General features: G+C 43.4%; 1 protein-coding gene across 3 annotated transcripts in view; it reads right to left on the bottom strand.

Moving 5' to 3' along the window:
• The window catches only part of LOC138514206 (cadherin-related family member 5-like), a 410,910-nt gene that overhangs the window by 31,927 nt on the left and 363,719 nt on the right, over positions 1-15,264 (bottom strand). For 2 of the 3 annotated variants that reach the window (XM_069629545.1, XM_069629544.1), the window contains one exon: positions 4,268-4,288. The exons of the other annotated variant lie outside the window; for it this stretch is intronic. In XM_069629545.1, the coding sequence (XP_069485646.1) occupies positions 4,268-4,288 (21 nt within the window). The remainder of the gene's footprint in view (positions 1-4,267; positions 4,289-15,264) is intronic. 3 annotated transcript variants of the gene reach the window in all.

The raw sequence follows: 15,264 nt of genomic DNA, 5'->3' as shown, positions 1-15,264 counted from the left end.
CTGGTGAAAAGGCTAGAAAAGGAAAAGATGCTTCAGTTTCCATAACTGGGGAAAAAAGCCAGATTTAGCCTTTGCTTCCTAGGCACACGTCAGAGTCAATTAGCATGCAATATTTCTCACCGCCGATGAGTGGCCAGGACATGAGCCAAAGGATTGTGGCCGAACAGAAAATGCCAAGTATTTTTTTGAGTTTTCAAAGTAAGAAAACCTTTCTTGTTGAGGATGATTTCCAATGAATTTGTGTCCATCAATCCTTTTATAGTTGTTAGACAGTCTCTGAAGTTACAGAAGAACGTGTCTCTGCCACCTGATTACTTGACTAGCATTTGAGTGTTATCTGCGTAATTCATGGGCAACAAAACAGTTTCTTAAATCCACTCAGTTAATGGTCTTAGATAAGAATTATAAAGGGGATAGAGGGTGGCAGAGATGAGCCCCATGGTTCTCCACTGGCCAGAAAGCAGTGAGTTGAGTAATAAGGCCCAGCATTAATCACCTAAATACAAGAAGACGGGAAAGAGGTAATTCATTAAAACCATGTAGGCCAGCCTGAAAGATTCTAAGCGTGCTAACAAAATCTGGTGAAAGAACACGTTGAACACCATGGATAGGTCTAAAAGGTCCTCCATCCTGGGGCGTCTACAATCTATCTCTTCATGCAGCTGGTCCAGCATGGACGTTCAGTAATGGAGCGTGGTACAAACCCCACTTGGACTAGTTCCAAAAGTTTGAACTTCCCAACAAAATGCGAGCTGCTTAGTCCCTACTATTTGCATTTGTTTAGTGAGAAATGGGAGCAAAGACATGGGTCTGAAATGTCACAGTTCTGATGGATCGTGCTCTAGTTTATTTAACAGAGACCGGATCACAGCTTTTTTCCAGCACTCTGGACACAGCCGGAAGCTAGTGACTTATTAAAGCGCCACTAATAACAAGCCTTGTTAGTAGTGGCGCTGGATTGTGTTGATAACCATGGTTGCATTTGCTTGTTGAAGGATGTCAAAAACACCTTGTTCGTGTTACACACGTTCAATTTCTATTCATCGATTATTGTAACCATTGTCCTGGCACAGTGTGCTAGGTGTATGACAGAAAAGCCAACACGTGGTTCAACTAAAGTCTTTTTCAAGGCAGAGCCTGAATGGTTAAGGATCCTTCTTAGGGATGGCAGTGGCCAGGGGATTGTAGAAATACTGGGTCTGTGTAGGATTGGCGGGGTAGCCTCTTTTGTTCAGTTTAGCAGCTATTCTGTTGCCCAATGACAGTGATCACCACTACTAACAAGGCTTGCCCACCCGCCAGTATAGAATTACCGTTGGGAACTTCAGAGTTTTTTCCCAAGCAAACCTTGTATCAGGCTGCAGGAAATTACCTATCACTGAACTGAACAAAGACATAGCACAGGGGTCTGCCCTCCTCTAAACTCTAAACATATTAAAGAGGTCTCTGCTAAAAACATAACAAAGTGAATAATTGTTCTTGTAGTCACAAGGCTACAGGGGATCTTGAGTGGAGGTTGGACTGAGAAGGTGATCTGCTTCCTCCAGTGTCAGCAATTGAAAGAAAGCCAGAACAAACTGCTTTGGGTATTGAAGGGTTGGGACAAAGAGGTCCTCTTTGATCAAGCCTGAGAATGCAGATATGATCAATTATATTTGATACATTCTACTAATAAACTACTTGGATAGCTCATCGACCATCGCTTGAGAGGGAGCAAGAGTGGAAGATAGTGATTGTGGATTGCATGGGTTTTCAAATATACTTACAATCTCTTTATTTAGGTTATTTGCATTATTAATTTTCTCGAAGAAATCTTTCTTGAGCGGTTTTGCATTTGGAAGGAAGGGTGCATTGGAAATAGTCTAGAAATGTGCACTTTGTTGAGCTTCTGTGGGAAGACCTTTTACAATTAAGCTTCCACACAGTGGTAGAAGAGTACCAAAAAAAAGTAGTGGACCTTTTAACATTAAAAAATAAAAGTAGTGGAATGCCGCTCCCGACCGTTCCCGCTCACTTCAACCACTGCTTTTACACTCCTTGTTTTGATTTGAAAAAACAGACTAGGCCCACAGAAATCCTGATGCAAAGAATCCATAACAGTCTTAACCGAACTGCACTTCACAACTGAAGAATGTTTATTTCTTTTTCACTCTGCAAGTCCTGAAAGAGAGGAGGATGGGTGAGGTTAGTGTAGAGTGGTGAACACGCAAGATAACTTTGCTGGCCAGGCCTATTATGGACATCTTGCATCAAGAAGATTCCCCTCAGTCTTAACCTGTTTCCCCCAAAACAACATGTGAAAGACTAACTGCAAAATGTATTCTCACAAAAGCCAGCAGCAGGTCTTATTTCTGCAGCTAAATAAGATATTTTTACAAGTCTGTTGTCGTTGTTCTTGAAGGTGCAACTGGTGATTACTTCACTGTTTTAGAAAATAAATCCTGTATGGGAGATCCCCTTTAAATGCAGTCAGTAAAGCTGGTAGTACAAAAGAGAGGTTTGATATGGAGTATTTTTTAATGTAAAGAAGCTCAGGGCAGCCCTGTCATAGAAACATAAGTAAACACTAACAAGCGGCCATTTTAATAATACTTCACTTAGCAGAATACCCATCAGTTAAGTAATGCAGACACAGCGGGCTAGGTATATCTCAGCACTAGGAGCAGCTAGCGTGTGAAAGGCCAGATGCCCATCTCTGGGTTATAACCGGATTCAGGTTTCGTTATACACTGCAGTGCATCAGCAGTGTAAGGTAACAGGTCGCATGTCCAGTAAGGGTTCCTTGCTGGCACCATTGCAGAGGGATCGAGCAGAGATCAAATCATGTGAACAGTAATGAGTCCTTTGTATGTAGCGGACAGTTAGGGTGAAGCCAATTGTTTTCCATCCCCTGATGCACACGGTACACATTGCACCCAAACTAACACACAGATTGCCCAGATTGATTTAATTATTTATTCATATGCAGGAGGAACAATGCTCTTTTGATTACAAAAGAACGTACAATAGATAAGAAATCAGATATGATGGGGAGCAGTGAGCTACTGACAATGGGGTGAGTTTGATGGACATTCTGACCAGGTTGTGGAGGGAAGTGAGTGGAACAGTCACCAGAGACAATACATAAGTGGACATGCATGGATTAAGGACAACGACCATTTTTAAGTGCACTTAGGCTGTACGGCCAGCTGTGCTCGGGATGTGACCATGATGGTAGGACAATGGGCAGATGGGATGACTGTATATATCTGTTCATGGCAACGTTAGCCGTGCCATCAGAGGCCCTCTCCTAACAACTGCCGCGGTGGTGAAAAAAGAATTGGGGCAAAAGGGGAATCCTTGGCAATGCAAGCGTTTGTGAGCACATTCTTCAAGGAGTCCACACGTGTTATCCCTCCCTCACCCCACCAGACCCACATTACCTATCATGTCCAAAGCGTCTGGGAGACGGGACTTGACAATTAAGGGCATGCCATCCCAGAGCCTACAGCTTGAAAAAAGCCATCCTTTATCAAGGCAGAAGATGGGTAACATCTCTTTAGCCTCTAATGTCTTAAAATGGATTGCCAGTAAGTTGTCAGAACCCCTCCGCCCTCCAGGGGTGGACCGGGAGAAAAAAAGGCCCCCTGGAAATAATGTGTTCAAAGTGGCCCCATATTACACTTTATCAACAAGCCCATCCCTTTTCATATCTGAACATTTGGGAATAAAAACACACAGAAGAGACCCTGGGCGCAGAGGCGCACTGCGAAATCCCTGCAGGCCAGCCCACCCCTGTTACCCTCCAAAAGCACTGCTTCATCGTTTCCTGAACACCACACAGGCGAGCGAACGACTGGATGGCATTAGGACCTTTTTCTTGATGAAAGTATTTTTGTTAAGTGTTGGATAATCACTCAGAAACCAATCATTGAATGCCGGCCTGTTCCTAATAATCCGGCGCAGTGTAAAGCATGATTCGATTGGGCAGAAAAGCCACACAGAACACCACCTGTGAGCAGCTAATTACTTACCCAGACCCTATATCCCAGAAATCCTTTCCAAAGTCTTACACTCATGTATGTTGACCTGCAATTCCCCCAAAGTGGTGTGCAATAACTTGGTTTTTGTTACTTAAAATGCACCATTGCTTAGAACAGAGTCGGTTATTTCCATGGCCCTCTTTGCTGCAACCATTCATACTTGTGCAAACCTGGAGGGCATTCTTCCCCCGCCCCTCCCCCACCTGCTTCTACAGCACACGACCCTGCCAAAGGAAGACACTCACCGACTGGAACCACTTTAAGCTCTTTCAGGCCGCAGCAGAACCAAAGAACAGAAATAATGAGAAAAAAACAAAGAATCCATGAGAAATCAGACACAAGCAACACAGCAGAGGGACCCCCCATCAGATCTAGGCTGGGGAAACAGTATGCCTGCGCCTTCTGCTCTGCCATAAAAATCTACTTCTGCCTCTAAACTGGGAGCAGCAAGTTCTCTTTAACTCAATGTGTGTTCAAACAGTGAATATCAACATCTGCATTGAGCCTGCAGGTGCATGCAGTACGTGCTCTGGAAGTGCAAATGTGAGACCTGTGCTCATGCTGTTGCAGTCTGTGCTAGAGGCCTGCCCTCATGTTCTAAGGCATTTCTGGAGTGGCAATCATGGATGTGGTGTCAATTGCTTTCAAAAGCCCAACTATTGAGGTCTGTGTTGATGGGTTTGGGCCTATCCTGAGATTGCGGGGTCTATTCCCTTTCCTGTCCCAGTGACAAACTGCAACAGGTCTACATCAGGTCTTTACCCTTCCACTCCTCTTGCCCACCCTTCCAATGACCTGTGAGGGTGCAAGCTGTCAATTTAGCATGAAAACTGTTATTTGGTTATGCACTGGACTCCCCAATACAGTCACTGGCTCCTTGTTAGGTGGATATTTTATCCTGCGTAAATGTTTTGAAAATCATAGTTCGTGACTGTAACCAGATCTATGTAAACCTGGAGGTAAACTCAGACAAATCGAATTTGTTGCTGCCTTTTGAAGATAGTCAACGCTGTCATTGAAAGTGGCAGGAACATGTTATGCTATGTTATCGGCTATTATATAGCACACTATCACCCGAGGGTATCCTGGCGCTAGGTTTAGGAAAACTTTAGGAGAGGATTAGCAGAGAAAAAATAAGCTTAGACAGATTGTTCAGGGCAAAGAAAGGTTTTCAATGGCTTTCGGAAATTTGGTGTAATCCGCCATCAACTTCAGGGTTGATGGAAGAGTGTTTCAGAGGGAAGGAGCCGCTACTGCTACCAGCGACAGACACCTTCCTAACCCGCGGAACCACGAGAAGACCACGTTTAAACGAACAAAGAGCTCTAGTTTGCTTATAAGGGATGATTTTCTCTTCTAGGTAATAAGTGCTCTGCCCGTATATGGCACGATGAGTCAGGCTTTGAACTTGATCCTACACTAGGATTTTCGCCTCACACCACATGTATGTATATGCTGTTTATTGCATTTCCTATTGTATTATCTGTTTTCTTGTCGTCATTCCACTTAATGTATCTGTGGTCACTAAACTGAAAGTATTCCTGTAATTCACTGTGCAAAGGCGCCAAGATGCCCTTGGGTCCAGTGCGCCATACAAATAAATAAACAAACAAACAAACAAACATTAAATTGGCAGCCAGTGAACTTGTGCAGAACCAGGGGAAAATGTGCAAACTTATGTAGGCCGGTGACTTTTGAAGGATTTGAAGCCTATTAAGGTGATATTTAGGCTGGGCCAGCAGTCGCATTACAGTAGTCAAGAATTCCTAACAGCCAAGGCTCCCACAGGCCCCTTTAGTGAAGGCGGAATAAAAGGGACCACCTGTTAAAGCATTTCTAGTTTGAAATAGCCTGAGCTGCATCGAGCACCGACTTGGAGGTCAGGTGAAAGAGAGCTAGATGCTTTGACTCCCAGGCTTTTTACCGATTCCAGCGGGGCAGAGAAAGTGTCGAAGGTAGATGCGGCCTAATGATTCGCCGTCTTTGGGTCTCTTCTTAAGGTATTAGCGTAGAATCAGGCATAACACCGATGGGAGGAGTAGCTTGATGACCTGTCTGCTTAGGGTATCCTGAAGAGGGTATTATATGGGAAACACTTGGCTTCCTCTCTCAGTCGCGCATCCCCATCTCTTTTAGATCCGCCAGAGCACCTGGAGACCATGGAAAGGGCAGTAACATAACATAACATAATGTAGCCGGAGAAGGCAAAGGATGGAGTCGCTCAGACAGACCCAGGGATTGAACAGTGAAAATGCAGGACACTCGCAGGACTATAGCTTCCACAGGAGACTAGCCGCAGGTACCCCAACAATTACTCAAGAATGGGGCCTCCTTTGCCTCCCGAAACGGTATCCCGTGCCGGTAACCCTTGGTATGCCCTCTCTCCAGGTCTTGCACGTCTATCACTCACATTGTATCGACATGGTTGTACCCTACTGCTGCATACCGCTTTGCCGCTTCACAGCTATATCTGTACTATATAAAACAAAGCAAAAGCACAATAACCAAACTTTCTCTTAAGTCAATGGGCCTCTTTACGACCCCGGCCGTAGTCGTGCCTGTAAAAACGGCACGGCTGCTGCCAGAGTCATGTTTTTTACCGGCGCTTGGCTTTGGGGAATTACCAGGGCATTACAGCCCCGGCGGTCCCGGAAGCCAGGCGCCGGAAAAAGTAACACCCAATTCCCGTTCGAGTCCCATTGGTCTCAATGGGAATAGGGAGGACAGAAGCACCGGCACTCTGTGCAACAGTGCCAGTGCTTCATCAAAGTCTGTGAGCGGGTGCCGTTCCGCACGCCAGGTCAGACCTGGCGGACGGAAAGGCATCCGGCTTGCAGACTTGTACTCTGCCGGTCTGTTAACAACGGTGCCGGTGAGCTTACCGGCACCATTGTTACCGGACCAGCAGGGTTGTAATGAGGCTCAATGGGCTCTTTCATAACACCACCAGGCCTGTATGTATGCTCCTGGCAGTTCATGTGTAAGGTGACAGCGGATAGAGACTAACAATACATTTTTTTTAACACAGTTTTAGTACATAGTGTGAAGAAGTGAGGTCACACGATCCCATTTAAAAATGGGACGCCAATTATTACACCTGCTGTGTCTAACTCGCGTGATGATGAGGCAGCCTCAAATGCGGGTCGTCATCAAGGTGTTATGTTATGTTGATTTATACTGCGCACCGCTACTACGCAGGGGCAGTCTCCAGGCGCTCGAATGGCTCTGCAAGGGAGAGGTGTGGGGAGGTTAGTGAGAATAGGATGAGAGGATAGGTTTAGAACCAGGAGGAACTGGTGTCTGTGGGTTTTGTTTTGCATGTGGGCATTGGTGCGGGAGGCCCTGTGCATTGCAACCGTATGGGTGCGATTCAGTGCCTTGGGTGTGTGATAGTGTTTGTGTTGGTGTTAGTGTGTTGTGTGGTGTTATGGTGGGTTGTGGTTGTGGGCACTTGTTAGCGTTGTTTTATGGACTATGTGGGGTTGTTCACTCTAGGTGTGCTTCCAGCATCTCAGAGATGATGGGTGTGAACATAGAATGATGGGTGTGAACATAGAAATGATTCTTGGTTTGTTTTGTGTAGTGTGGCGGTATCTAGATGGTATCTAGTTGTAGCCTCACCCGTTGCCACGAAACGGCACAAATTGCCACAATGTCCACAAATATGGCTGAGGTAGGCAAATGCGGCAATTTATTGCCCTTGATGCAAAACCAAGATAAGTCCAAGAATCCAGAGCTTTTGGTGGAGGCCCAGGTCTATTCGGGCTCAGAAGCAGAGAGGGATCTGTTTGCACTTGCAACAAAATCTGACCACTTTTAAATCTTCTCTGACAAAGAAAGAAATACAGTGCACGGAGGGCGAGGTCACACAGAAGGTGGCCACAGTCGACAAGTGCATGGGCTCAGCGGAAGCTTGCAATGATGACCTGGAGAACAATACCTGTGAATACTCATGCAAGCTGTCTTAGCTGACAAAGTGGAGGAGCTGGAGGACCAAAAATTCAGCTTTGGGGCATAGCATTCGAGGTTCAGGATTGGGACCTGAGAGCCTTTGTACTAGATTTGCATTTGCATTTTGTATTTGTATTTTATTTTATATAGCGCCTTACGCCAAAGCGCTGTACATAAGAACAGAAAATAGTACAAATAATAAAATCAATATTTACAACACAAGAGTATTTCGGCAATTGCAAAAAATCCTCACTAACCAGATAAGAGAAGGTGGGATCGTAGAGAGACCCGAAATGATTACTGAAATGTTACTCGACCGTAATCGAATGAAGAGAGAGAGGAAGTGCATTCCAGTTTAAGGGTGCTAGAAGAGAGAAAGACCGAAAATGAGATTGAGCACAGGGGGGGCGGGGAATTATAAGAAGATAGGGAGGATCAAGACCATATAGAGCTTTAAAAACAAAACATTGAAAAATAAACTTTAAACGGTGATGAAAAGAGAGCCATCCAATTTGAGCCAAAGAAGAGGAAATCGAATCACGAGGAGCCAATAGACAAAGGACATGAATAGAAGCATGAAATACAGATTTCAGCAGAGATAAACTTGATATAGGAAGTCCAAAGAGTGCAGAGGAACAGTAGAAAGGGTGTGAAAGATAAAGGCAGACACCAGAATCTTTGTGGCTTTAAAAGTCATAAACAAACGTGCTTTCCGAATGTTGTACAGATGAAATCGACAGGAACAAGCAGATAATGAAATATGATGACGAAAAGGAAGAACTGAGTCAAAGAAAAGACCTACGTTACGGGCTACTGATGAAATGGGTATTTGAGCCGGAGGAAATGAAATAGAAGAAGGTAAAGGAGAAGAAGAAATTGAAGTAGAAGGAAAGAAATTAACCTCAGTTTTTGCAGTGTTGAGAACTAAGAAATGGTCTGATTGGATAGCCAGTAAACAAGCACTAAGTTTATGATGTCATCAGGGAAATGTGGAAACGAAAGAATAAGCTGTGTGTCGTCAGTGTAGAAGTGACGCAAGAACCCAAAAGAGGAAATAACCCCAGCTAACAAGGAGGTATAGAGAGAGAAAATGAAAGGACCAAGGACTGAGCCTTGAGGAACACCACAAGTAAGTGAATATGTTTCAGAGGAAACCCGCGACCAAGAAACTGAAAAGGTTCTCTGGGATAGATATGATTCAACACAGGCTAAAGTGGAATCAGAAAAGCGAAAAGAAGAAAGAGCAGACAGTAAGAGTGTGTGATCAACAGTATTGAACGCGGCAGAGAGATCCAGAAGTATAAGAAGAGAAGACTGTTTAGCGTGACGTGCGGAATGTAAAGAGTCCAGGACAGAAAGAAGAGCAGTCTCAGTATAGTATCCTGCACGAAACCCAGATTGGAAACAGGGGAGAATAGAATTACGAGAGACAAAATTAGAAACGTGAGTATAGACTACGCGCTAGAGAATTTTAGAAAGATATGCCAGAAGTGAAATGGGACGAAAATTCAAAGTAGACGCTACAACAGCACAGGGCTTTTTTAAGATAGGGAAAAAACAGAAGAAAATAAACAGGAATTAAATAAAATTGTAAGATAAGAGACAAGTGAAAGATAGATTTTTGCTATAAGTGCAGATGGTATACGATCCAGTGGGGAGGAAGTATGGTGAGCACGGGCAAGGAGACGGTGAGTATCTTCATTAGTAATAGGAGTGAACCCAGAAAAAACTTCCTTAGGAGATTGCAGAGGAGAAGCAAAAGACAGAGAGCTGACCTGAGTGCGAGAGGATTCAATAACTGATAGAAAGGAAGAGACTTTAGAAGTGAAATAGAGTGCAAGATCTGTAGCAGTGAGAGTAGAATTAGTTGAAAGATCCAGAAAAGGAGATGAAAGCAGTCGAGAAAGAATTTGAAAGAGGTGTTTAGGATGAGAGGACTGTGAATGAAGTAGATTAGAAAAATAAGATTGTTTAGCTGAAAGAAGACACTTATCGTATAAAGTATGATAAGACACATAAGAAGTGTAATTTCCTGGTGTCTTTAGTTTTAACCAGCATCTTTCTAAGTGCCGAAGGACGCATTGCATTGCGCAAAGATGGGAAGACAACCAAGGATGGGATGGTTTGCGTGATGAGTGAAATGAAGAAGAAGGGTAAAGTGAATCAAGAGATTTTGAGAGTGAAGAGGAAAGAGCAGTGGCAGCTTCATCTGCTGTCAGATTGGAAAATGAAGCTTGAGACCCCCATTTAGAATTACTAGTAGAGATAAAAAGCGTTGTGTTGAACTTGAGTAGGTCACAACGTCAGTAAGAGAAATGGCAGAAGAAAGAACGCAAGAGGAAACAACAAAAGAAGATGGTGATCTGATAGATAGACCGTATGAGAAGACACAAGAGATGCAGTTAAAGGAGAGGTAAATATCAGATCCAAACAAGAAACCGAAATACGAGAAGAAGGCGTGGAAAGAGGAGTAAGATATTGATATTCGAGAATAGAGAGAAATGAAAGAGAAGAATGAGTAGATGGAGACTGAAATCACCAAGACCTATAAGAGGGATAGTAGTGGGAAGCAAAAAAGACAGCAATGTATCAATAACCTCACAGAATGAGGTAACAGGACCTGCTGGACGATAAATCAATAGAAATTAAATTGAAGATGTAGGAGAAACCGCAGAAAAAATTGAGTGAGAAAATTCAAATGTAGAAAAATAGGGAAGAGTTAAATTATGAGGAATAAGAGAGAAGGAAGAATGATATAAAATACCAGTGCCACCACCTCGAGAAGAAATACAAAGTGTGTGGCAGAAAGATGTGGCAGAAGTAGACAATGAAGCAAGTATAATAGTAGTATTAGTGGCCGAGATCCAAGTTTCAGCGATACAAAGGAATTGTAAAATCAAGCGTAAAAACATATCAAGAACTGTTGATGATTTGTTACATAATGATCTAGCGTAGCATAGTCTGAGGTAAAGCGATGTAGATTTAGGAGTACAAAGAGGATAGGTCAGGTTAGCGAGGTTACGTGTATTAACAGGCTGACGTAAGTTTGTGCTAAATGGTGGCATAACAAGCGCAAGAAATGAGGCACCAAACAATATTGCTCAAATTGCTGCTACAAATGCCAGAGGACAAAGATATAGAGTTGGGCAGAACTCACAGAGTGTTTTCATGGCTGAACTTTGAAACAAGTGGATTACGGATGTGCTGACTAGAGTCTACTTCTACTGATTAAAAGAAGATATCACGTCTGTTGCCAGGGCAGCCCCAGAAGTTGTCTTCAGATTCTCAAATATAATTCTGCCGCAGGATGTCACCCTTTTGACGTTGGCTGAGAGAGGAACCCTCCATGATTTTACATCCTGGCTATGAGAGAAGGGTACTAGATAAAGATAGGTATTTCCGTGTGTAGGGATTTGTACCCTGGATGGAGTATGCAAAACTGTTATAAGCATGTAGGTCATGGAAGAACCTGGATAGTGATCACAGACTTTGGTCTGGACACGTGTAGCCAGCAAAGGGCTATCACCAGAGGCACAGGAGCATGCTAGACAGGCCATTACTTTCAAACCAGCATTAACACAGCACATTTGGTGCTCCTTTACCGGTCAGGACAACATGGCAGAGGCCAACACATTGAGCTTCACAGAAGCAGAAATATCCAAAATTATGAATGAACCATCTTTCTTCAACCCTACGGGCACAGACCAACGCCTCACCCTACAGTCCACAGGGGAAGAACTACTTCAATCAAAGAAATAATGCCTATGCACAGAAGTGCATGGACATTTCGGGCGGGAATATCTAAAAGCGAACTTAATACCAGCGGGATTACTATTGAAGAATGAGCCTGCCTATTCCTGGATGATATGTAACACAGAAAATAATTCAGCTAAATAGCCACCAAGCGTAGCAGAGATCTGTTGGTCCACACCATCACCACAGCATTGCAGATAGGCTTCAGAATACAAGAAGATCTAGATAAAAAAGAACAAGTTTTCCTAAACAACACAGCCATTACCAATGCCCGAGAGAAACTAAATGAGATCAACTCGCAACATGAGCAATTTAAAAATACAACACTGATAAAAAAAATGAAGAAACTCACGAAAGACACCAAAGATTTCAAATTGGAAATTGCATATCAATACCTAGTGGAGAACTAAAACGACAACAGACAGGACAACACAGGAGGAGGCAACCAGCAAAGGTACAATACTAGGCGCAGATGGGTGACCTTCAGTTATACCTCACATGCAGATTCTGGTGACGATGATTTCAGACAACATCACATCAGTCCACATGAACAACCAAGGAGCAGATGGCGGCCTTTTTTAGGACCAGGGAACCCCAGAGAATTTTGGGGTCCCGACAACTTCAGCAACAAAAGGTACCCCCAAGGAACCAGATATCAACAACCAAGGAGACGGCAACAACAGAGGAGATGGATGTACAACTAACCCTCCCAGTGTTCAATCTTACATCCACGGCACTAACCAACAATGAGATATCACTCCACAGCAAGGGTATGTCCTTTGTCCCCACTAGTAACACTGACTGGTATCAACTGGAATTGGAATTACGTAGATTCTTCCGAAGTCTCAGACTAAAAATATTCTTTCGGGACAAAGAAGACCAAGAACAAATTGAAGACACTGTTTTGAGACCAAAATCGACCTTCACACCACAGGATAACCAAATTCCTAAGGAAATATTGCCCTATGAAAAATGCATTTTACAGGAAATTCTTAAACTACAGACTCGGAAATCCTCTGCACGCACCAATCTGACCAATGAAGAAAGGGCGTCCTTTACATCGCGCTGTCCAGTCATAGTTTCGAAAAAATAGTTTCTACATGCAAAAGTTTCGACACAAAAACATCGAAAAAAAAGTTTTGAATGCATTTTTTTTCATGTTGCAGGTTTTCTTTTTTTCTTCGCATAGAAAAAAAGTTAGCCTGAAAAAGAAAACAGGGGGTTGGGGGGGAACCCCCCATTACATTTTTTTAAAAAAAATGCAATCGAAAATTTTGTTTTCGGTGCTTTTATGTCGAAACCTTTGTATGTAGACACTTTGACTGTCGAAACAATCACCATAAACCTTACATCGCTACGCGCTGATAAAATTGTAATCAAACCAGCAGACAGGGGAGGAGGGATTGTTGTGCTACATCATGACAAATACCGCAGGATGGTCATGGACCTCCTGGGTGATGAAACTAATTATAAGAGACTTGGCAAGGATCCCACAGTGGAAATAAGACAGCTGGTGTCGGAAATTACGGGCATTGAACTTAACAACAAATGGATTACAGAGCAGGAGTATGCTTTCCTTAACACCAATGAAGGCAGAACACCAACTATGTATATAACTCCCAAAATACATAAGAACCCCACCGATCCACCTGGAGACCCCTTATCTCGCGATGCAGCTCCATTTTGGAACTTTTGGGAAAATTCCTGGATGTTTTTTTCAAACCTCTAAGCCAACTCTCAGAAACCTATCTTAGGGACACCATGGATGCCATCACATGTTATGAAGGTACTACTGTTGAACAACCTACAGATTTATTAGTAACTATGGACATCCAAGCATTATATGCTAACATTCCCCAGCAGGATGCCATAGATTGCCTTAGGGATGAACTCAATGTTCAACACATCCAAAGACGAGTCCCTCGGATTTTATGATAGACCTGTTGACCATAGCAGTTACTAAGAACTTTTTCAAATTTGACATAAACTTCTACAACGAACTAAGTGAACATCTATGGGGGCGGCGTTTGCACCCAGCGTGGCCATCATCTATATGGCCCAGTTTGAAAGGCAACACGTAAAGACGCAAACAAACCTCTTCCAAGATAAGATACATAAGTGGAAGCGCTATATCCACAACGTGATCTTCATCTGGCACAGGTCTTCAGAACACCTGGAGGAGTTCCAACGCTGGCTCAACAACCGCAATCCGAGCATCCAGTTCACCATGTCATGGAGCCATGAAAAAGTTAACTTCTTGGACCTGACTATATGGATGAATCACAGCATCTTGCAATGCACAGTTTTTAAGAAAGATACAGATCGTAACACACTACTTCGCTCCTCGAGCCACCATCCCACTACCATGAGCAACAATTAACCTTATGGTCAATATCTACGGATACGGCAAACTGCTCCAATGTGGCTGACTATCAAGACCAAGCATTGAAATTGGATGGCAGACTTAAAGCCAGAGGGTACCCCAAACATGTAATCAGGAATGCACATGAGAGAGCATGATGCACTCTGTGAGGTTCTTCTGACACCTAAAACCAGGAAGCAGGCAGAGACAAAACTGGTGTGCGCACATATGTACAATGAACAAACCACTAAGATTAAGGCCACCATTAGAACATTCTGGCCCCTAGTTCAGACCGTACTACCCAATGAACCAGCTCCCCTGATGGCATTGAAAAGATCTAGAAACCTAAAGGAGTACTTAACCAACTCATTTTTAAATAGATCTAGTGGTAGAAACACTCTATGGAACATGAGACCCATATTAGGCCATTTCCCATGTGGTACCTGTAGTGTCTGTAGGTTTACCAGCAAAATGCAAAGCTTTGATGTAAAGGGGAAAGTATGGAAGTTTAAGCATTTCTCCAACTGGGAGACGGCCAACGTTATCTGCTTCGTCCAATTTCATGCAGGAAACGATACATTGGCCAGACCTGCAGACCTGTTCACAAAAGAACTGTGGAACACTGTTCTAAGATCAGGTGTAAAACACTCACAGCACCCATGGACTCTCACTTTATCAGACACCAGCACTCCCATGAGGATATTCACTGGTGGATCTTAGAAGTGATTACCAACACACCAAATGTACATGCATCTTTGGGCCAGAAAGAAGGCCGGTGGATACATTTTTGTAATGCTGCAAAAGAAGGCCTGAATGAGGTGCACTTTATACTGTAAGTCCATACTAATATACTGTTATTCCCCACTGCAACTGGTGTTTTCTCATCTAGAACACTACTATAGAGGTTTTGAATGAGATGCACTAAATATTGTAACTGTGTCGCTCTGGTTCCAGAACTCTGTTTAAAAAGGGTCAGTATTTGGTGCAAGTCTTACCCTTACTATAAGTATTAGTATTGTTATACTGTTGCACCTGCCGCAATAAGACGCTGTGTATAGAGGGCATAAACAAGGCTTTCCCCATATGGATAACCTGTGACTGTTGCTCCAATTGAAAAAAGAGGGCCTGAATGAGTTGCATCCTACATTGTAATTCCATATGGAAACTTACCTGTAA

This window comes from Ambystoma mexicanum, chromosome 12, assembly GCF_040938575.1.
Source record: "Ambystoma mexicanum isolate Mex_15411 chromosome 12, UKY_AmexF1_1, whole genome shotgun sequence".
In the NCBI taxonomy this organism is placed as follows: Eukaryota; Metazoa; Chordata; class Amphibia; order Caudata; family Ambystomatidae; genus Ambystoma; species Ambystoma mexicanum.
This window is presented reverse-complemented; position numbering and strand designations above follow the sequence as displayed.